General features: G+C 38.4%; 1 protein-coding gene across 6 annotated transcripts in view; it reads right to left on the bottom strand.

Moving 5' to 3' along the window:
- The window catches only part of FAM13C (family with sequence similarity 13 member C), a 154,852-nt gene that overhangs the window by 82,124 nt on the left and 47,829 nt on the right, over positions 1–24,899 (bottom strand). For all 6 annotated transcript variants that reach the window (XM_059170211.1, XM_059170207.1, XM_059170205.1 and 3 more), the window contains one exon: positions 5,740–5,858. In XM_059170211.1, the coding sequence (XP_059026194.1) occupies positions 5,740–5,858 (119 nt within the window). The remainder of the gene's footprint in view (positions 1–5,739; positions 5,859–24,899) is intronic.

Here is a 24,899-nt window from a genome sequence, read left to right as displayed (position 1 = left end):
CATGAGATAAGACTCTGCATTTCTTAATCTGAATGTTCTTTCCATTCTAGCAGACCATTTCGGAGCCCATGGGGATGGAGGCAGGACTGGGGGATGAAGAAAAGCCCTCACTATATGGCTCCCTTCCCACGCAATATAGGCAAAGTAAGCCTTTCAGAGCCCATTCTTCACCCAACTGTATAGCAGGGAGTCTCAAAATACTGTCAAGGCAAACTAATTTTTTTAAAATTTATACTTCATTCATTGTCCTCCCCCTGCACAATTGAAAGAAAGACAGAAAGAAAGAAAGAAAGAGAAGAAGAGAAGAGAGAAGGAGACACACAGAGACAGAAAGGAGAGGGGAGGAATCCTGAGAGCACACTAATAACAGCATATTGGCATCAAGTAGAGCTTCTGTCTGGTACAGTCAAAGAAGGCACATCTTGTCTACTATGTTATTAAAAATCTCAGGGTGCTCATTCTCGTACTCTTTTCAGCAGAGCTCATTAAGACTCTGCTTACTGCTATGAAAAATACTTAAATAAGAAACTATTAGCTATTAAAATACAGACAAGTTGTCTATCTCAAAAACAAAAGCTGAAAGGATTTATTCCCCATGGAAAAGTTACTGCCAACAAAACTTTCTCTTTCCATAAAACAACAAAGCTTTTTCTTTCTTCTGGAACATCACGAAAATAGTCAAATCCATCAAAGGCCATTATTCTCGCTAACACACCAATCCTGAACCCCCTCTAACTGGGAACTTCCAGATGAAGAGGCTAATAAACTCCCATTCGCCAATGTAACCACCAACTTAATTAGTGGTGACACAATGCTATATAGAATAGCTCCTGTTTATACAGGCAAGGTCTTTAATGACATTAAAAGTTTAATGCTGTCATAAATTTTAATACAATATTTTAAACACAAGTGAGTTAATCACTCTCAAAAGTAAATTTACTTAGCTGGGTAAGAAATCCCCAGCTTCATTAGTATTCTCTTACATTCATAAATCCTCCTTTGTCATCTAGGAGGGTTCCTAGGATCAGCACTGGCTGTAGCTACACCAAAAAAAAAAAAAAAAAAAAATCAAACTGATGCATATTCATCAAGTGACTGCTCTGAACAGATTGATGGCATTTGTCTTGATTCTGTTAAAAGGGGAGCCAGGGCTTAAGCAAATCACAGCCTCACTGGGTGTCAAACTAGAAAATGAGAGGGTTGTATTAAATAATTACTAAGGCTTCATTCTTGCTCTAACCAAATGCAGTTCCATAATTATAAGTGTTTTGAAAAAGCTCCAGGTACTGAAAAGCATGCCAGAGTAGGGTAACACGCAGCCCCTCCACACAGATGCAATGAAAATCCAAGTTAAAATGTAAATACATCATCTTGGAAAGGAGGCATAAGACATTATCAGACATCACCTTATTAGGGCTTAGCTCCAGGCAGCTAGAGCACCTAGGATGAGCAGTCGCTGGGAAGAAAATGATTAAAGCAGGCATTATAAATCAAATGCCTGTAGGAGCCAGCAAAGAACATAAATAAGGAAGCAGATCCAGGTGGGAGTTGAGGAAAAATGGACACCTGCTCCGCAACTCCAGCTAATCGTTGCCCCTTGGGAATATAGCCCATAAGTTATCCTATCTTGAGTTTGTCAAGAAACGTCTCCCAAATCCACAAAATTTCTGAATTTTAAATATCGTCTCAAAATATTTTTAAAACAGGGGCACCTGGGTGGCTCAGTGGGTTAAAGCCTCTGCCTTCGGCTCAGGTCATGATCTCAGGGTCCTGGGATGGAGCCCCACATCAGGCTCTCTGCTCGGCGGGGAGCCTGCTTCCTCTCTCTCTGTCTGCCTCTCTGCCTACTTGTAATCTCTGTCAAATAAACAAATAAAACCCTTAAAAAATATATATTTTTGAAACATAGTACAAGGCAAGTGTATCTCCACACTAGATAAACCACAGGACACCAGACTTGAGTTCTCTGCCGTGGGGCACTGTATAAGGAATAGCATATAAGGACAGAGAGGACATGGCAAACAGAAGCAAGGATGTGGTGAAAGAGGATGGAGGGGTGAAATCAGTGTCTGAGGTTGGCTCTGTTGAAGAACAAGCAAACTGGAAGGTAGAAAAAGGTTAGGATAGGACTTTTGGGGGGTCATGAGTACCACATGAGATTCTGATGAATGTTGTAGAGATTTTCAATGGGAAACCGAACTTTTCGGTAGCAGGCAGAATAACCCCTCCCTCCCACCACCACACACACACCAAGCTCCCTGTGTCCTAATTTTTTGTCCCACTCCACATGTTACTCTTACATGACAAAAGGGCTTCTGAAGATACGATCAAGTAAAAGACCTTGAGATGAGGAGATTATTGTTTATTACCTGAGCCAGCCCCATCTAGTCCCATGAGTCCTTAAAATTAGAAAATCTCTCTTGGCCATGGCTAGAGGGAAATGTATGGAAGACATAGTACAAGGCAAGTGTATCTCCACACTAGATAAACCACAGACCCATGTTGGATATCTACAGAACTATAAGATTATAAATGTGGGTTGTTTTAAACACTCATAAACCTCCCTGAAGCCCATCCACAGACACAGACAGAGGCTCCTTATGCTAGAAAGAGCTGAAGATACAACATGATCTGAGAGCTGAAGGTAGGAAACTATTTCTCCTTGGCATCCATGCAAAGATCAGTTCCCACTCCATAACACAATGAGCTCCAAAATCTCATTTCTACAAGGATGGATTCATTCTCTGAAGACTAACTTTGAGTCTCATTGAAGTGACATGTGACCCCTTGGTGGCAAAAAGATCTTTCCTCCTTTTTCAAAGTATTCATTATGCCAATAAAATTCTCCCTCCACCCCCAAGAAGGTGGCATTTTATAACCGCAGAGATTTATCCTGGCTCCTTCTCTCACTTTGAGCCAAAACTAGGTCTGGAGCATCCTGTTACAGTATCATGTCTCTATCAAGATCTTTTTGGGCACCATATGCCTGAACCTGGCCATATGCTGGCTTAAAAGGGAAGGGAAATGTTATCAGGAATGTGAGCTACCTGACTCAAAGTTGTTTTTAGCCTCAGATCTCATTTCACCAGTTCAAGTTTCACAATCCTTGTAACATTTTGAGATTTTTTTTTTTTAAGTTTCATTAGAATGTCCCTAGGTGACGCCACCATGGCTGTGAGAAATAAGTCTAGTTTAAAGGTTACCAGCCCAATCTAAATACTAAACTTAATAGTATCAGACACTGCTTCTGATCTGATCCTTAATTCCAGATCCTATGATTTTCCAACAATGGGGTACAGAATATTCTGGAATGGGGCTAGCTAATAAACCTAGGTCCCATCAAGGTGGAACCTGGAGGCTAGAAGGGAAAGGAAGAAAAGGACAAGGTATTTGGGGTCCTATGGAGGTTTGTTAAGATGTAGAAGTGGCCAATGTGTTGGGGAGAGACAAACCTGATTTCACCAGGAAGGCTGCCTGTGACCCTGGTGAATTTGGGGACCCTGTCGGTATTTGGTTCCTTTCACTGACATGCAGAGGAGGTCAAGGAACCTCCTAAGGTGTTACAAACTTGTATATATGTACATCTCTGTTTTTCTGAGAAAAGGTACCCTAGGTCTGAGAATCCAAATTCAACTGTAACTTCCCATCCCCAAATATAAGAATTGCTGCACAGTATATTTCCTCATCAAAACTATTCTAATTCAGGGATGCCTGGGTGGGTCAGTCAGGTAAGCCACTGCCTTTAGCTCAGGTCATGACCCCAGGGTCCTGGGATTGAGTCCCTCATGGGGCTTCTGGCTCAGCAGGGAGCCTGCTTCTCTCTCTGCCTCTACCTGCCACTCTGCCTGCTTGTGCATGTGCTCCTCGCTCTCTCTCTCTCTAATAAATAAATATTTAAAAAACACAAACTAGGAGAGCCTGGGTGGCTCAGTGGGTTAAAGCCTCTGCCTTCGGCTCATGTCATGGTCCCAGGGTCCTGGGATGGAGCCCCGCATGGGGCTCTCTGCTCGGCAGGGAGCCTGCTTCCTTCTCTCTCTCTCTCTCTCTGCCTGCCTCTCTGCCTACTTGTGATCTCTATCTGTCAAATAAATAAACAAAATCTTAAAAAAAAAAAACCCACTAACTATTCTAATCCAATACTCTTAGCTCTTACTAATCATATGTAAATGATTCTTATCACAGAATCCTATTAAACTTCTGACTTGCCCTCTAATAACAGTAAGTATTACCACTTACTTTCCCCACTGTAGGTGAGATATAAATTGATCTAAAGTTATCAAACATCAAGTATCTTTGAGAAGTCTAACTGTTAAATGTTCTTCCTGATTAGCCTCTGTGGAACACCCACCCCAAAGGGCTGCCATACATTCCATACACAAGAATGATTTAGGTTTTTTGTTCATTTGTTTTGTTTTGTGTTACTATTTTGAACTATGCATGGGTATAGAGTTGGCCTGTTCTTGCTGAGAAAGGCAGTCAGTCACCAGTGAGGTGGAAGGGAAACAGGGTCACTGCACAAAATTGGCTCTAGTCAGTCTAAAAGAGCTTCATTATAATAAGGCTTCAAGTAGGAAGGAGAATGCCCCAAGCAGCAGAGAAATGACAAGGCTGAGTCTTACCTGACCTGAAGTCACATAAGAATAAACAGAAAAGAGGTGGCAGCTTGTGAGAAGGATGATACAAGAAACCTATTAATCTGGTTGGAGAGCAGTCACCTTGGTTTTGGGACCCCTCCAACCTTTTGGGTCTCTTTGATTCTAAATTTAGTATGTTGAATATTTTAAAGCAAAATTACATAGCAGCCAACTTCTCTGTAGTTGTTGATTCATTTAGGCTGTGCTGCCATAAAAGAAAAAAAAAATCTAAAGGTCATGCTTGGAAGCACAGCGCTCCCTTCCCACTGACTGAAGGCTATGATTATGCTGTACACATGATCCTACAAAGACAGCTGACACAACTCGCAGCTGAATTCTTTCTTCTGTTTATTTCCAGAAAAGACTTTCCACAGACAGCTGCAATGCTGGGCTCCCATCAGAATGCCATGCCAACCGTGCTGCAGACAGCTTTCCACCTCCGCCCTCGCCCTGGACCCCGGGCTGTCTCCAGCAGGTCTAGCAGACCAGAGAGCCCAGCCCCAGGGCTGCTTCAAGTGCCTCAAGGACACTACTGGGATCAGCACCGAAGCCACACCTGCTATTCTGTAATCAAATGTTTATAGGGTCAAAGTCTGGCTCAACTTTTTCACTTGTGCAACATCAGGCCAGTGCCTCAGTGAGTCCCAGCCTCAGGCTTCTCCTCCATAAAATGGGCCTATTAGTACTCACTTTGTGAAGAAGAGGCAAAGGCTAAATGAGATAATATGTGAAAAGAAATTGGCTTGATGTCTACACTGTCCTCACTAATTATCATTATCACAGAGGAAAACCTAATCATCTCTAGCATGGAATAGAAAAGGACAAATGAAATCAGCATTTCTTTCTCCAAGACTCTCTCCGAGCCAAGCCGAGCCGAAGACTGATTATCTCCAAAATGAAGGCAGAAAGTGTAGGTTATTTACATTTCTCCTCAACTCAGACTCAATGATACTCTCACAGCTGCTTTAAGCCGCTTCTGTGACTTGTAAGGAATGCCAGTCAAAATCAGAAAGCCTTGCCTTGTGTGGGAGTGACAAGCACAGCATCAGCATTTCTGGGAAAGCAATACCAGGCACAGTACAATTTCTGACGACAAAAGGCCCACCTTGGTTGAACTCGTACTGTTTCTTGGCACCTGAAGGAGTGGTTTTGCGGACTCTCGTGAGCTGGCGTTCCTGTTCTCCCCCGACACTCTGGCTGGCTGGGTACCACATGCTCTGTCTCCTACAAGAAGAAACAGCTAAAGTAGAGGAGCTGTCAGTAGGCATCACACCGGAGTGTTCTTCAGCTGGAAGTGGGTCTCAGGGCAGGCAACACACTCCGCAGAGTATAGTTGGGGAAGGGGGCCAATAAGTAATTTGCAATTTAAGAAACATTTTTCTATCAGTCAGTTGTTACAAGATTACAGAATAAAGAGAAAAATAATGAAAAATCTAATGTTCGAGAGAGACAATGTAACCATGCCATAAAAATTTTCACATTAAAAATATTATAGAAGGATATTGAATAAATAGATATATCTGAAAACATAATTTCTAGAATATTTATAGCATTGGCTCATTTTTGTAAAAACAAACATATGTATGAATACACACACATACAGATTGAGATACCAAATTCTTAACCGTGACTAACTCTAAGATGTCATTTCTTTTTTCCTTTTTGGGGCTCATCTACATTTTTTAAAATAAACATGCATTACTCCTATAATAGGAAAGAAATTTAAGTCAGTCTGAAACCTAAGGAATACATCGTTTTTATGAATTCCAATCCCCAAGTATGCAAGCATTCTCTTCCCAATCTCTCTCTCTGTCTCTCTCTCCTTTCAACACACACACACACACACACACACACACGCCATTAGCTACACTGCATCCAAAGAAATAACTACACTGGACATCCCACGATGCAATCAGTGCATTAATTTAGAAGAACTCCAGAATGCTAAACTTTCTAGAGAATATCATAAACACATCCAAGCTAACATGAATCTGGATTCACTATAAGAACACATACACTAAAAATGAAAGATTTATATACATTCAACAGTTGAACCACTATAATATTTGAGCTGTGTCAAATCTCTAATTGACAAGTTTTCCCTGCAGCAAAATAGCCCCTTTACCTGATAAAAGAAATACTAAAACTAAACTCAGTGAGAAAGTGTGTAAATCCAGATGGCTACTGTCACGCAGTGAGAATATTCATGTGCCGCAGTACATCTGGGTCTGACTGAGCAGTATACTTTGGTGGCAGTGTAGACCAAGCTTTCCTATTTGGAGTGTGGGTTAAAGTCAGTACACGTTCCAATATGTCAGATGTCTCAGAAGTCACATTTCTGAAACACTAGGATAATGAAGTGGGTTTTTTTGCCAAGTAGTCATCACAAGCTTCTAAAACAAAATTATGGGGCACCTGTGTGACTCATTTAGTCAAGTCTCTGTCTTTAGCTCAGGTCATGATCTCAGGGTCCTGGGATGGAGCCCCACCTTAGGTTCCCTGCTTGGTGGGGAGTCTGCCCTTCCCGCCCCCCACCCCCAGCTCATGCTTTCATTCTCTTTCTCAAATAAATAAATAAAGTCTTTTTAAAAATAAAATTAGATATATATGCCTTCCTGTAAGAGGGTTAAAGTGGGGAGTTGGAGCAGAGATAAAGAAAGGGTTTTATTATTCCTCCAGGATCCTTTAATACCATTTCTCTAAGCCTCCAGCTTCAGGCAAAAAGACACTCTGGACATAGTAAATGCTTGTAAAAAAAATTCTACAACTACCCAAATACTGGCCAAGTTTCCCCAAAAGTGGGTTCAAGTGAGATAGCTCTGCCTACTACTTGCTAGGTATGTGACAAGTCACATCAATTATCAGGATCCCCACTTCCTGGTCTGTAAAATGGGGATAACACTCCAAGGTCACAAAGTTGTTGAACAAGAGGTCATTAGAACATATCTTAGTACCTGTCAACTGGAGGTACACAGCAGATGGGAGTTATAAACACTAATATTTCTTCTATAAAAATTCCCTTGAATCTTAATATTCTGAAAGTTATGTTAAGGAAACCCTCAGAGACTTAATCCAAACAAGTTTATCAAAAGCAAACCTATGTTTGTGGTGGGATGCTTATTTGTTTCAGATTTATATACTTCAAGAGTATAATCTACAAGATTCTCAAGAACTTTATAGGAAATAGGAAAGTAAATCCCAATTCTTACTCGCTCCAGTTTTCATAAAAATAATTTCATGCTTTTGCTTAAAGGGAGAAGGCATAAAAAAGGTGGATGTCATTTTAACTAAATTAATAAAACAGTAGCTTCCAAAGATATTGTGCTGCCAGGTATCATTTATTCATAAGGACATAAAGGAAAAAAGTATATAACAAGAACAGTAATAATCATGGTTATTGGCCTCTATAACGGAGACACATGAGACACCAGGACTCACCTTCTTGGTGAGTTCACATCCCTATTCCAGTTGGGTTCTACCACCTGACCAGTGACAAGGTTAACTAGGACTGCCAAAGAAAGTTCTTAGAATAGATAACGTATTCGTGTGCAATTGAGAGAGCATATTCTTTCCCTGCCACCCTCTCAAAAGTGACACTATCTGGGCAAGAACATATTTAACATATTAGCTTTGCTCATTTAAGCTTCATTACATCTTTGAGATCTGCTATAATACCCCCTACCAAAAATTCTAAAACAATAAAGCAGAGTGTTTACCTTAAAATAACTGAGATATATTTTTATTTAAAAAGGAATCACCTACTACAAACCAAGGATGTTGACAGTTAGGGAGGTTATGTAAAAGTGACTAAGGCAATCCTGCCCCCAAAGAATTTTAAAATCTACCGTTTGACAATGACTAAAGTGTAAGAGGGCAGACACTAACTTGTTTACTGCTGTGCTAATGTGCTTGCGAATGGACAGGTCCATGCTGACCAACAGAACTGAAGGAAGGAGAAGCCAAGACCCTCTCCTCCACGCTTGTCTTCCTGGCACCTGGCCAGGCAGAGGCTGGCGGGGCACCTGTAAGCCAAGTAATCCTACATCTTGTCCTCATTCCAGCTCTCCCCTATCATTTGACCTTGTGTCCTGTATGTCCCAATTACAGCCTTGGTGCAGTGATTTGCTGGTTCTCTGCTATGCACAGAAGCAATTAAATGGACTTGGTTCTGAGATACTTCATAAGTAAGGTGCCTATAAAACAAACATTATTTCTGTTATTTTCTGATCCATGAGCAGAGGCTAAGATAGTACACACAATAAGAGAGAAACTGTCTATTAGATTGAACGGCTTAGAAACTCAGCTGAGTTAAGGAAAAATAAGCCGCTGCTAAGCAGAAATAATGAAATATAATGTTTTATCCTTGTTAGGACTTTAGTGAATTCAGCTGACTCTTACAGAACTTGAGAGAATCTAGTTTTGATCCAATGTAATGACCACAGTTTCATGTTCTTCCGAGTCCTCCTTGTACAAATCCGTAACCCAGAAAAAAGGGAAAAAAAAATGCTTTGTCCTAGTCCTAGTTTTTGCTTAGCTTAACAAACCAGAATGCTACTCTTGGGCCTCAAAGATCTACACATCCTTTAAATCTTCCTTTCGAGATGTGTGGTCAATCAAAATATTAACTTTTTTCATCTTCTCACGCTTGAGGTTTTATTCGTGTCTATTCCATTCCCAAATTAACTAAAAAAATTTACTTTCTTCAACTACTGGCTTAAATTTTAATTTAATATAATTTAATTTAATTTAACTTAATTTTAAATTAAGTGGGTTTATAACTAATCACTGCTTTTCCCAAGAGCTCTAACTACATAGTTAATGCATCCAATATTTCCATAGTTTGGAAAAGCATATATATTCAGCTCTTAGAATGAACAGGCAATGTGTTATTAATCTACACTATCCTATGCCATCCCAGAGTTCTTTTTACCTTAATCTTCACACATCTGTGAAAATGACTTAAAGTCCTTTTGAATAACTGGGGGTTTTAGAGATTTTTGTCCCTGATTGAAAGAACTATTGGATTATCACATCCATTTTCTAGTTGGGGGAAAGGGGCTCTGGAAGAGCTGGTTTACAGTATCTTCTAAACATGTGTCTGATTATTATTTGAAGTGTTCTGCGACTTTAAGACATATTACTAAGAGAACCCTTTCTTCAGACCTCTTTTTAAAAATAATTTCTGCCTTGGTCATTATTTCAACACAGAAATAAATCATGGAGGATGAAAGAGGCATACATTCAAAATCTACACAGATCCACAAAGTAGGATCTCCTCTGGTCTTATTTCCTTACCTGAAATACAGGGATATCGCCCACTTTACTGCCTACATTTGTAAGAACTTCTGGTAGAAAATAGACATTCAAATTGGGATATTTTGTCCACTTTCCAAATCAAATAACATTCATCGAGTGCCTCACCTGTACTCAGCACTAAACTAGGCACTTCTAGCCTGTATGTCCTCACTTAAAACTAGGAGGCAGATCTTACTCTCTCACTTTTCCCCAAGGAGAATAATAAAGTGAAGATAAGACAGAATTCTTGCCACTTTATTTCAACATCCCAAGTTTACTATTATCAAATGACAAAACTAAAACAATTTAGTAACTAATTTAACTCCTTTATTCAAGGAAAAACAATCATGAATTTAGGGAGTACAGAGCTTATCAAACAGTGGAGCTCTCTCCCAAAGGTTTTGTGGGCAAGAATGAGCATTATAGAATGTAAGAAGAGGCAACAAGGAAACAGGGCATGAATGGCTAGGAATTCAGGGATTTCCTTGTAAGGCTAACAGGTCTTATTTTCTAGGTAAGATAAGCTAGTTAAAACTAACTTGAAAGATTGTGACAGGGGTTAGGGTCTCTTGACAGGTGTTTTCAGTAAGTGCAGTCTAACTTTGTTTAGATTTGTGACATGGGCTAGGCCACTGAGATGGCCTCCATTTTGTGGGTCCCAATATACAAATTAATTACATCAACGTCCCCCCCTTTTGATAAATTCTTAGTTGTACTGCAAATATTGATCAAAATGTAAAGTATTAGTGTCACTCTGAACTACCACTCCTTGTTGATGTTGGAATCAGGATGAATCTCTAACTGCAATTCATAGGTTAGGATATCAAGGTGTTGGTCTTTTAGTTGGCAGTTTCTTCATCCCATTTTTTGTCATTCGAGACACAGAAAGATCATTTGTCTCTTTACCAGTGACTGCATGCATGCATTTAAAGCTTTTGAGAGAATATAGTGTATCAGGGAGACTATTAGAATGGTTATAAACTGAATAATACCCAATGTTTGGAGGATCCTCAAAAATTTCCAGTGCCACACCCCCCATGGCTCAAACCAACTTAGATTAAGTAGATCAAAGAAAGACCCAACTGAAGGAGTCATTTTCTCAAGCCAAATGCCTTGTTTATGTATTTTATATAAAAGTCTCCACTTCTCCAGAAGTGTTTATCAATGCCAGTGAGGCATTGGAAATGAGGGAGAAGTTTGTGACGGGAAGATTTATGGAATCACCAGCATCACGGTAAATCCAACAGTTGACTGGGGGGTTAGATAACCTGCTTTTATAATCATCTGAGATATGTAAACAATGACAATGTCTTTCCAGGCCAGGGCAAGCAGTAGATTTACAAGAGAATGACAAAGACCTTCATTACGTAAGAATTAGGAAAAGGATTGCTGGAAAGAAAGGAGAAATGAAAAGAAACATTCTTAATGTTTTGGGAGGAAGCAGTCTACCTCTACATCAGCTAGTTCTCTTCCTAGTCAATTTGATTTTAATGTCTCTAGCATTTGCGCAGACCAAAGGTTAGGGAGTCTTTTTCAGTTGTGAAATAAGCACCCAAGTTTAAAGACCTTGTAATTTGGCAACAGTGTTGGTGGATGACAACACTTGGTAGAGTCCATTCCATTAATCTTTATGAATACTTATTTGACAGTTTATGAATACTTATTTGATAATGCTTTCTGCATAATTTAACATGTCAAATAGACCTAATTTGTTTAACATCTCTCTCTCTTACCAGGTGAGAAACAAATCTTTTGAGATTTTCAGGGACCCTCTGGGAAATATCAAAGATACTTTGAGGTCAAGAAGACTCCATTTAGAGTTTGATTTGAGGAAGTTGTCAAAATACCAAAACATTTGAATATTTGACTAAGTAGGCCCATAGATTATTATTGAATAGTTAATTATCTATTAACCCAATTAGCAATAGAAGATTAGAAAGGCAAACACAAAAGGTTACATTGTCGTGAATGAGACTTAGCTCCTTTGATATGAACAAAACTGGGTTCTATTAGGTAATTCAAGACCTGATATAAAAACAACATGAAACACAGGGAATTATTTTGCTAAGGCAAAAACAAAAACAAAAACAAAACCAACTTTGCTTTCCAGGGAGAGTGTCCAAAAGGTAAAGTGACTAAACAAAAAGGCTTTCACAATCACTTATCAAGAGCAGACTCATAGCACAAGAATACTTTATCTTTTTAGCAGAGAGAAGACCAAATTTTAATTTTGCACCAGTGTTACTTTTAATAATAAAACTCATTTTTAAGGGGGAAAAAATATCTTAAATCCATTCTAACCTTAGCCAGCTTGACCACAATTAACGTTCATTTCTTAAGATTCCTTTTCTACAAAAGTTCTATAACTTTTTATATCCATTCAGATTATTTACTATGTTTTGTCCTTCTTTCTCATTCTGAAATAGTCATTTTACTTTCTTTACCTATTTTCATTCACAGTGGCTTACTTTCACCCTTATTATTTTGAAATAGTTTTAAGTACATATACTGATTTAATTAGTACCATTAGAATCCTAAATTCCTAGTGAAAATTAAGAATTAAGCAAGTGTGAACTGGCAAATTTCCTCAGTAAACTTTTCAATGTAGACAAAACATGTTTACTAATAGACCAAATACTCTTATTTCTTCTGTAAAGAGAAGTCAAATGTAGATAATGCTCAGTAGTTAATGTTTCAGTATTTTATATTCCTTGGAAATGATCTAGATATTCAACTGATACCCATCATTTAACTTATCTCAGTATAATATCAAGGTTTCAAGTTACCAAAAAGATTTTGGATCTACTTTTAAGAAGATATACAAAAAAGCATAATTATTATTGGAAAGTTCACTTATACACTTCTATCTTACCTCTACTTAATTTACTTGTTCTTAACAATTATGTTTAGATTACTCATGAAAAGATTATTTGCTGTTTATTTATTCATGAATTTATCCTTTTCTTAATTTAACTTTTGTTACTTAACATACCGTGCAATATTGGTTTCTGGAGTAGAAGTCAGTGATTTATCACTTACATACAACATCCAGTGCTCATCACAATAAATGCCCTCCTTAATACCCATCACCCGTCTATCCCATCCCGCACCCACCTCCCTCCATCAACCTTCAGTTTGTTCTCTATCTGTAACAGATAACATGAGCTTCTTTAACTTTTAGTAAACCTACATAGAATAAAGTTATAGATTTACTTTTAGTAAACCTAGATAGAATAAAAGTTATAGATCTGTTTATACTTAATATTGATAGCTCTAAAGACATGCCAGTTTTGATTAAGCCAACAAATTTAAATTTATATTTATTTACCAAGATTATCTTAGATTAAAACAAACTTGAGAATCATTTGGGTTACTTTCTATATTCCTGTGAGCATATATAAATATATTTACATATATATGTACATATATAAATATAACTGTACGAATTAATTTTGGCAAAACCATCCAGAGATAGAAAAAAAACTACACATTTATAATATACAGACATACATAAACAGTGATAGTTATAAAGAGGTATCTTACAGCTTTTAATTTCAAATTTTAGCCATAGGACAGGTAAAATAATATAAAACTCAGTAGCCTTTCAAAGAAAAGTTGGGTCCAAATAGGTTTCTAGCAAAAGAATAATTTAGATTATCTGCTCAGATGGCTTACACGTTTTTATCATGTTCATGGGAAAGACTTCTAATTTTTCATAGGCTTAGGCTCCAAATACCCATTCCTTTTTCCCTTCTGATAGAAATTATTTCCCTAAAATTTGCATTTCAAAGAGATGGCTTCCATAGATAAGAGTTCCTTGAGCAGACCAGGTAGAACATTTATATCTCAAAGACACAGAAAAGGAATCCAAGTTTCTCCAGAGACATTTGTTTCCTAAATCCAAAATTTTATACTTACAACCTTCTGAGATGAATAGAGAAAGTTGGGGATTGGTTTTAAAAACGGAAAAGTAAGTGAATTGCTTCCAGAGATTCACTAATGTTCTTGTAAAAGACTCAACTTACAAGACAAGTACATTTCTTTTTAACTCTTCAAAGAATTAGGTTGCAATCTGAATGCTCTTAAGGAGTCAGACCCACCCAACCAACTACATTATCTATCTCCTCCTTTAGATCAGAGAGAAGATCTTCAACTAATACGGAAATCAAAAGATTCCTGTGTTCTAGATTTAGAGCTTTGTAAACCTTGGATAAAGTTTGTCTTTTTTTTTTTTTTTTTTTTTTTTTTCCCTTCTAGGTACATTAAGCTTAGAAAAGAAGACCTGGAAAGAAAATTTCTTATCAGGCTCTGCATGTCAGTTTGTTTTTATTTGCCCATAAAGCTATTTAGAAATCCTTGCAAATATCTTGTCAACTTTCAGCTGGGGCAAACAGTAAACATTCCTGGCAATATTAAACAACTCAAAGATACTAACTTCCCAATATCCAGAGCCATTTCCAAAAATTGCCAAAAGTAAGAATGACAGATAATTCCCCTGAGATTGGGCAACAGTCAGTTGCTCAGCTGCAAGTGGGTTTGCAACCCATATTTCTGTCTGGTGATATTTTGGGTGCCCTGATTCTTGAGCTACCTGCATACACAAGAATCCAACAATTGCAGGCCTCTGGCAGGTGGAAAACCAGTCAAGTTCTTAGGAGCAAAACAATACAAGCAAGAAGGCAATAGTTGTCCCTGGGAGAGAAAGGACCTACAACCAATGGAGACCTCAAAACCAAATTCATAAAAGTTTGAATTTAGAAGGGAAGGGATAACATAAAATCTCACTTTCCTCTCTCAACCACTAAAGAGGCCTAGGAGAACTGACTCCACTAAGAATCTTAGCCTTTGCCAGCTCTGTCAGCTTTCCTAAGATCCCATCTGCAAGCTCCAAAGACAGTGGGGTTTAGAGAATGTACTTCTAGTATCTACCAGCATTTAGCAAGATTTTCCATTAATTTTAATTTAGTTTCCCCTTGCCATTTAAGAAAACAACTGGTAAGAGTTTACTGGAAATTTCGTTTAAGTCCTGGCAACTCTAAGAGGAGCCTATATGGGGACCACCCTCGTTCGACGGTAGATATGGGGCATTTGAATTGGTGTGGAAGAGTTCAACAACAAAAAGTCTTTGAGGAATGGGGCGCCTGGGTGGCTCAGTGGATTAAGCCGCTGCCTTCGGCTCGGGTCATGATCTCAGGGTCCTGGGATCGAGTCCCGCGTCGGGCTCTCTGCTCAGCAGGGAGCTTGCTTCCCTCTCTCTCTCTCTCTGGCTGCCTCTCTGTCTACTTGTGATTTCTCTCTGTCAAAATAAATAAATCTTTAAAAAAAAAAAAAAAAGTCTTTGAGGAAAAAAAATTTTTTTTTCAGTGTCCCCACTGATTACATGCGAGACTGACTTCTCCGCCAGTGTGTTGATGATGGGCCTCTAGGGGGTGATACAGCATTTTTAGTTTTCTGGCATTGGAGCTGTTGCAGTTGTAAGTCCACTAACTTGGTGGACTTTATCATCTTGTGGTTTTTGGTCAGAATGGAAAGTCAACTCAGGGGATTAGTAAAATATAGTACTGAAGAAAAGGAAGATAGAGGGGAGTTAAAAGAGACATGTCAATCTTAAGAAGTCTTTTATTTGGGGGCACCTGGGTGGCTCAGTGGTTTAAGCCTCTGCCTTCAGCTTGGGTCATGGTCTCAAGGTCCTGGGATCAAGTCTCAAGGTCCTGGGATCAAGCGCCGCTCTCTGCTCAGCAGGGAGTCTGCCTCCCCCTCTCTCTCTGCCTGCCTCTCTGCCTGCCTCTCTGCCTACTTGTGACCTCTCTCTCTGTCAAATAAATAAATAAAATTTAAAAAATGAAGAAGTCTTTTGTCGTTAGGTATCATTGGGTCTTTAATTTTTTATCAGCCTTTTGCAAGGCTGAAGAATCTTTCAATGAAGTTATTTTGGAATCTTGAAGACTTCTGGTGACTTCCGCACAACAATTAAACTATTTATCTCATTCGGTTTGTTTGATTTGGGAACCCTTTGTTAAAAACAAAAACAAACTGAAGCCAGCCTTAAAATTCTTCTGAGCAGACAAAACCAATTCCCTATAATTTAAGAAAAGGCTGGTATTTTTTCTAATCACTATGAACAATAAACAGTCACTGCCTTCCCACTATATAAGCTGCTTTATAATAATATACCCCTGAGCCTCATCCCATGTTTTGGTTTAAGAACTCCTGGTTTATGAACTTACCTTTTTGATATGTGCAAAATAAACTTTTACCGGTTACTGCTTCAGTGATAAATTGTTTTTAGTTCTGTCATTTATGAACTTTTGACAATTCATAGGTTCAGAAGGTAAATCCAAAGAAGACCCCAATGACTCCAATGACACTGAGCAAACAAGTGCTGATACCCTGAGTCTATTGAGCTCACTGATTTCTTGCTGACTTTGGAGCTTGAGGGTAAGGATCTCCTCAATCTTAGTTTTGTTTTCTTTGCATTTGAACTCTGTAACTTTATTGTGCATACCTGGATTTGTTTATTGAAACTCTTTGGTAAGTTACCTATTCTTTTCAAAAGGGGGTGAGAAGTGTAATTCCTTCTGTTTGGGTACAGCTGTTAAAAACAGAGGTCTCATATTAAGAGACCTTAGGTAATCTAAATGGAGAGGTAGAATCCACTGGGTTTAAAATTCTTTCCTCCCTTTCTCAAAAACTCATGCTTTATACAGACCAATTACTAATACCAAAATTGAGTCAGTAATAAAAACAAAACAAAACAAAAACAAAAACGAAACAAAAACCTCCCAATAAAAAAAAAAAAAACCAGGAGCAGATTCACAGATGAATTTTACCAAACACTTAAGAAGGATTAATACCTACTCTTCTCAAACTATTTCAAAAAAAAAAAAAAAAAAAAAAAAATACGAGAAGAAAACCTTCCAAACACATCCTATGAGGGCAGCATTACCCCGATACCAAAATCAAAGAAAAACACTGCAAAAACAAAACAAAACACATACAGGCCAATATCCTTTATCAAAATAATTACAAAACTCAGTAAATTATTAGCAAACCAAATTCAACAACACATTAAAAGTCTTACTCACCACAATCAAATGGGATTTATTCTCACATTTAAAAAATAAAGGATAAAAATCATATGATCATCTTAGTAAGTGCAGAGAAAACATTTGACAAAACTCAACATCCATTCATAATAAAAAGTCTCAACATGGTGGGTTTATTCAACATAATGAAGGCCAAATATAATAAACCCACAACTAAAGTCTTACTCAATGGTAAAAACTGTGTTTTTCAGAATAGAGAGCCCAGATATGGACCCTCAACTCTATGGTCAAATAATCTTCAACAAAGCAGGAAAAAAATATACAGTGGGAAAAAGACAGTCTCTTCAATAAATGGTGCTGGGAAAATTGGACAGCTACATGTAGAAGAATGAAACTTGACCATTCTCTTACACCGTACACAAAGATAAACTCAAAATGGATAAAAGACCTCAACGTGAGACAGGAATCCCTCAGAATCCTAGAGGAGAACATAGGCAGTAATCTCTTCTATATCAGCCACAGCAACTTCTCTCAAGATATGTCTCCAAAGGCAAAGGAAACAAAAGCGAAGATGAACTTTTGGGACTTCATCAAAATCAAAAGTTTCTGCACAGCAAAGGAAACAGTCAACAAAACAAAGGGGCAATCCACGGAATGGGAGAAGATATTTGCAAGTGACAGTACAGACAAAAGGTTGATATCCAGGATCTATAAAGAACTTCTCAAACTCAACACACACAAAACAGATAATCATACCAAAAAATGGGCAGAAGATATGAACAGACACTTCTCCAATGAAGACATACAAATGGCTATCAGACAAATGAAAAAATGTTCATCATCACTAACCATCAGGGAAATTCAAATTAAAACCACATTGAGATAGCACCTTATGCCAGTTAGAATGGCCAAAATTAGCAAACAGGAAACAACGTATGTTGGAGAGGATGTAGAGAAAGAGGAACCCTCTTACACTGTTGGTGGGAATGCAAGTTGGTGCAGCTTAGAGAATAGTGTGGAGATTCCTTAAGAAATTAAAAATAGAGCTCCCCTATGACCCTGCCATTGCACTACTGGGTATTTACCCCAAAGATACAGATGTAGTGAAAAGAAGGGCCATCTGTACCCCAATGTTTATAGCAGCAATGGCCACGGTTGCCAAACTGTGGAAAGAACCAAGATGCCCTTCAATGGATGAATGGATAAGGAAGATGTGGTCCATATACACTATGGAGTATTATGCCCCCATCAGAAAGGATGAATACCCAACTTTTGTATTAACATAGATGGGACTGGAAGAGTTTATGCTGAGTGAAGTAAGTCAAGCAGAGAGAGTCAATTATCATATGGTTTCACTTATTTAGGGAGGTGAACCATGAGAGACTATGGACTCTGAAAAACAACCTGAGGGTTTTGAAGGGGTAGGGGGCGGGAGGTTGGGGGAACCAAGTGGTGGGTTTTATGGAGGGCACATATTGCATGGAGCACTGGGTGTGGTGCAAAAACAATGTACTCTGTTATGCTAAAAAGAAACAAAACAAAACAAAACTGTGTTTTTCCTCTAAGATCTGAAATAAGACAAGGATGTTCACTCTCACCACTTTTATTCAACATAGTACTAGAAGTTCTAGCCGGAGCAATCAGAGAAGAAAAGGAAATAAAATACATCCAAACCAGTAAAGAAAAAGTAAAACTGTCACTATTTGCAGATGATATGATACTATACATAGAAGACCCTAAAGACTTCACCAAAAAACTACTCAAAGTAATAAATGAATTCAGTGATGTTGAAGAATAAAAATTAATATGCAGAAATCTGTTGTATTTCCATATACCAACAATAAAGTAGCAGAAAAAAAATCAAGAAAACAAGTCCATTTACAATTGTACAAAAATGAATAATATACCTAGGAGTAAATTTAACCAAGCAGGTGAAAGACCTATACTGTGAACTACAAAATATTGATAAAGAAATTGAAGTTGACAGAAACAAATGGAAAGATATACCATTCTCATAGATTGGAAAATTAATACTGCTAAATTATCCACACTACCTAAAGCAATCTAAAGCAACAGATTCAGTGCAATCCCTATCAAAATATCAATAGTATTTTTAACAGAACTAGAACTACTAACCCTAAAATTTATATGGAACTACAAAAGGTCACAAATAGCAAAAGCAACCTTAAGGAAGAAGAGCAAAGCTGGAGGTATCACAACCCCAGATTTAAAGATTACAAAGCAGTAATAATGAAAACAAAATGGTACTAGCACTGCAAAAATGTGTTACCTTGAAATAGATTCATGGCAAAGACCCTAAGAAGTACCCTAAAATGCAGGTCTCTGATGACTTTAAGATCATAACACTAAACTGAGTAAGAACTTCTAAAACTCTATTGGAAAACTGATTGATTCATAAAGCTGCTAACTCAAGATGAACAAAACAAGAATGACACGAGACTGAATGACCCTATGAACACAATCATTATTTTTATGATTTCATTTAAAAACGCTGATTCTGGGGCACCTGGGTGGGTCAATCAGTTAAGCATTTGACTCTTGGTTTCAGCTCAGCTCATGATCTCAGCATTGTAGAATCAAGCCCGGGTCAGGCTCCATGTTCACTGGAGAATCTACTTGAGATTCTCATTCTCTCTCTCCCCTTCCCTCTGCCCCTCCCTCTACTCTCTCACTCTCTCAAATAAATAAATTAATTAAATATTTTTAAAAATCTAAAAAAATATTGCTTGTTCCTTAATAGTTTGTTTTCCGTGTTTAAAGTAACCCTTCTTGTCCTTTCTTTAAAGCTATATTTACCAAATGTCTGTAAGTTATAGATAGCTTTGCAGTAAGGGTTGAAGCATTTATCATTTTCTCCCTACCTCATCTCTCCAAAGTTTGGAAATTCTGATTAAGTATTCTTGACAATGTATGTATTTGCGTAAGTTCAATAAGAATCTGTTCTCCGGGTTTTAAACAAGTCCTTGGTTTGGCTTCCTAGCTTCAAGAGTCTTTTAAAAGTCCAATCTGAGATTTCTTAAATCCAGCAAAGCAGATTTAAAAGAGTTTATATGGTCAATCACTATTTTTTGATGCACTTATGTAAATAATCAGGCCACGTTTATTGAAATTAGACTTAATCTGCAAAGAAATTAGTCTTATTGTGGTTATCTTTGACAGACATAGGAATGATTATAGAAAGAAAAATAATGTTTCAATAATACATCTTTGTGGATATCAGATTCTAGTGCTGTTGTCTTAGAGATACTGTTTTCTACCTACAAACTGATTTTGTCCTAAATTCTTCTAGTTTTCTATAATACTTGCCTAGAACTTTCCACACTAACATTGCTAACTTTTTCCCATTCTTTGACCTAGAATCACTTTGCAACTAAAACTTCCCCTTTTCCAAGGCCATGGAAAATAAAGCTAGACAACTTGATATAACTTTCAGGGAAATCATCACAACAGCTCATATGTGGACAATCTTCATGCCTATTCCTAAGGAACTACTTAGAAAGTTCACCAGAGACATTCAAACTAAAAACCAGGAAAATCTATCAGAATGCCAGTACTAGCCCTCACTCTATCTGAAGATGCTTCAAAACCGACATCTAGAAATCTTCTCAGCTGGTTGTCTCCAAACTAAGAACCTGAATTTATAATTTGCTCCAATTATCAACTTTTGTTTTTCTTTTGTTTCCATAGATATGCCGCTCATTAAATTGCCTGATTGCTCACATCATATAGAGGTCTAATTTAGGTGGAAGCTCACCTACAATACTGCCTCCTGAAAAGAAACATCTGGATGTTTATCCTTTCCTAAATAATCATGAGGATATGAATTTGCTAACACATCATCTTGTGCCTATATAGGTAACTCAGAAAAAAATTGAAATCCAACTACAAGTGATTAAAAAAAAATATATAGACTGACTTAGCTAAAACAGAATCTGATCATAATTCACTTAAGTTATTTAATTGGTTAACTCTTGGCTCCTGGGAATTTCTGCTCTGGGAATTTCTCAATCCTTGGCTATTGTTCTCCTCATAGTCATGTTAACCTCTCCAGGTTAGTATACTCCTGAGGGTTCTAAATACCTATCAGCAGCCACTCACACACCTATTGGTATCCATTAGAATTACACAACTGGATGAAATCAACAATAATTACATAAATGATGAAGACGGTGACTACATGACCCTGCAGCCTGATGACTCCACGGTGGAAACAGCAATTATGTGATTCTTTGGCCTAAGAAGATCAATGGTGGTAACCGAAAATAATGCTATGCTGGTTGGTCATACTCTCAGCCCACTGAGAGAATGACCAGAAGGGGGGAATTGTTAAAATCAAAAACAAATGCCTCAAAAATTCCCAAAGCAGACAAAAACAGCTTAGCCATAAAGGGAAAGCTTAATTTAGCTTATTTTGCAAGACAAACTTGACCTGGGTCATTTCTTGCTTATGCCTCTGGAAATCACAAACAAAACTTGAACTGTTTTCCAAAATTGTTATGAGACAACCACTAACCAGTTCCCTGTAATTTAAAAAATTTCTAACATCAGGCGCCCCTGGGTGACTTCGTCAGTTAAACGACTGACTCTTGGTTTCATTTCAGGTCATGATCTTAGTGTTCAGCTTTGGGCTCTGGGCTCAGCAGGGAGTCTGCTTGAGATTCTCTTCCTCCTCTCTCGCTGCTCCTCCCCCCACTTGGGCATGCACTTTCTTGCTCTCTCTCTTTCTTATATAAATAAATAAATCTTAAAAAAAAAAAAAAAACTTCTAATATAACAACCACTGTGAAAAATAATGAATGTCTTCCCATTATATAAGTTGCTTTGTAACAATATATCCCTGAGCCTCATTCCATGTTTTGGTTTGAGTGCTCCCAGTCTGAGAACTCTATTTAGTGGGTGCACAATAATAATCTATTAATTACTACTTTGGTCATTCATTGGTTTTTACTTCAGCTATTTCTGAACCTTTAACACCTTACTTTCAAGTGCACTTCCTAAATGAACAATCTTGTCTAACTGAAATGTTCCCTACAATGGCCATTGTGATTCTAAGTTGTCTTACTAAGATTTCTGCCTTGTATCTGTAGCTTCTGAAAATATATTTCTCAGACATAAAATAAGCAAATATTCCAGAAGGTGGTGTGCTTAATTCTTTGAAACTTGAGAATCCAACTTCTTTAGTGAAGCCTTGGATCTCTTGGAGCTAAATTAATACCTAGGAGGGATGTCCAGCTGGGTTGAGTATTTTCTGATATTTCTCAGTGTACCTTCTCACATAAAAAAATTTTGAGGTTAGTATGTGACCTGGTGTCATCCTAACCTGATCCATGACCAACTTATCCTAGCACAGGAGTCTTAAAGTTATGTGGCAAGCACAATAACAGCTTTAAGTGCTCAACCTGTGCCCACCAATTTTGCAGCTTTAGGGTCCGAGATTCCCATTAGCAATAGATCTATCATTCCTTTCATAAGATCTCTTTATAACGGAGGAAACTCTGATGGCTTATAATAGTCTGACTTGTGCCTACTTACATTTCCATGTGCCATTTAATGACAACTTCTTCTCTTGATTTATTTCCCCAAGTCCCCCATAGTTTACACTGTGGGCTTTCCTTGAGGCTTTGTGAGTCCCCTAATAGCTGCCATATTGCTTTCTTTTGATTGAGGGATACTCATTATTCTCCCTTGAAGGAAACCTCCCTAATTCAACCAGACTTCTGTTTCTGGCTACCTGTGCACAATTCCTGAGACCTGTGATTCTCACTGTGAAAATCTGGAGTTTCTCACACTCCAATTTCCACCCTGTGAAATTCTAGTTTTGCACATCTCAATTCTCCAGCTGGAAGGATTAGAACAAATTCCAAGAGGTCACAATACAAAATATGCAGAGCTTGATCCAAGAGCAGCTTTCCAGAGATGTTGGAGAGTGGCTGAAGAGGTAGTGACCAAAAGGACTCTCCAGGTACCTGTGAAGGTACATCTCAGGGCCATCCCCAGAATCTTCAGGAGCTGTATTTGGAGCCCGTCTTGTCACCGAGACTGTCAAATGACAAAGCTAAAACAACTTAGTAATGAATTTGAGGTTCTTTAGTCAAAGAAAAACAGTACATGGTTTGGGGAACTACAATGTCTACCAAGCTGCAGAACAGTCTTCCTGAGGGAGTTTGGGCAACAGTGAGTTTTGTAGAGCATTACCAGAGGCAATGTGGAAGCACGCCATGCTTAGCTTGGAGTAATGCTTAGTCTTGTAATGAGGGCAGGGCCCCTGGGAGGCCTCCATTTTGTGAATCCCAACATACAAATTAACTATCACCATAAAGCTGAGAAGTATTCTACGCAAATCAGCATAAACCAAAGTGTAAAAGCTTCAGTGGTGGTATTCAAATGTAAAATCAATAAAGCATATGATAAAGTATAAAAGAGAGTCATAGGGGTTCTCAATGGTATTTATTTTTTTCATCTCTGCAGCATGTGGATAAAGGACACAGGGACTCTGAAGTGAGAAAGGTTCATAAAGAATTGAAAGTCTTCCTTTAATGAACTTACACAGACTGAGGGCTGGAGGCAAGAGTGGAGTGGCAAGATTAACCAGTTGTGTGATGGGCAAGATTAGCCACCGTAAGTGTTGTGACTACCCCAAATCTAAGTACCTCACTCTGAGAGCCCTCACATTTCTGCTCCTGCTCCACTGAGGAGTAGGGTCTTATACAAGCCTCCACCACTCCTGCTCACTCTGACTCTAAATAGGACCCAGACAGGATGAAGTTCGAAGGAAAGCAGAAGGCAAACGGATTCTGGTCATGAACACCTTCCTTTACTCCTTAATAGCACTGATATTTCAAATGACCATCCCCAGGCCCCAAAAGGTATTTACCCTAACCTGAGCCAGCCTGATCCAAGGCATGTGAAGCTTCTGACTTGACCATCATAACTCCTAGGATTGAGGAACAAACCACTCCCTCAGCTTTATGGGCTTCCTGGGCTTCTGATTATGTCTATTCATCATTCAAATATGCATTCCCTACCAGACACTACATTCTGTGCTCTCTCTATTTCTGCCCTTAGAGAGCTCAGAGTGGGGTCATCAATGGTGGTGGTGCTAGTGAGGGTTGGTGTGAGTGACAGAAAGCATACACAGGTAATGACAGTATACTATGATCAATGGTATAATAGGATAAAGGTAAGTAAGTGTGAGATGCTCTGGGAACATAGAGATGACACCAAACCCAGTTCTTGAAAGAAGCGTTCAATGAAGTTGCCTAAAGGATGAAACAGGGAGTTGGAGAGACAGAAGGCACCAAGGCAAACATGTGTAAGGGAGAGCATGGCATGTTCAAGGAACTCAGAGTGGGCAGCTATGTTTGGAGTTAGAATCAAACAGATGCAATGGTTGTCAATGAGTCAGACAAGGCACAAGCAGAGGCCAGATCAGACAAACCCTTTAAGTCTTGCAGACCCTATAAGTCTTTCAAGTCTGCCTTTACTCTAAAGACATTGACAAGTCACTGAATATTAAGACATGTTCAGACTGGCACTGGAGAAAGAGCATCTGAGGCCTGTGAGCAGATGGATTAGGAGGTAAGAAGAGAGAGTGGAAGAAGGGAAAAGAGTCAGAACTTTAGAGAACCCAAGCAAGACATGATGTTCACCTAGCATCCCAGAAGTGGTAGTCAGAATGGCGAAAAGCTGATCTAAAAGATCTCAAAGAGATAAAAACAACTGGTGATTGGCACAGTGTGGCTGAAGGAGAAATAGGAAAGACTGAAGATGATGCCACCTCTGGGCTTGGAAAATGAGATGAAAAATACACTGCTCCCTGAGAGGGAGACAGGGAGAGAAAGAGCATTTGGGGAGAGCTGTGTATTAGTGCCCATGAAGCAATGGCAGGTAGATGGGCTTGAGT

The sequence above is a fragment of the Mustela lutreola genome, chromosome 4 (genome assembly GCF_030435805.1).
Source record: "Mustela lutreola isolate mMusLut2 chromosome 4, mMusLut2.pri, whole genome shotgun sequence".
NCBI lineage: Eukaryota > Metazoa > Chordata > Mammalia > Carnivora > Mustelidae > Mustela > Mustela lutreola.
The sequence above is the reverse complement of the archived record's forward strand: the minus strand, read 5'-3'. Positions and strand labels throughout refer to the sequence as shown.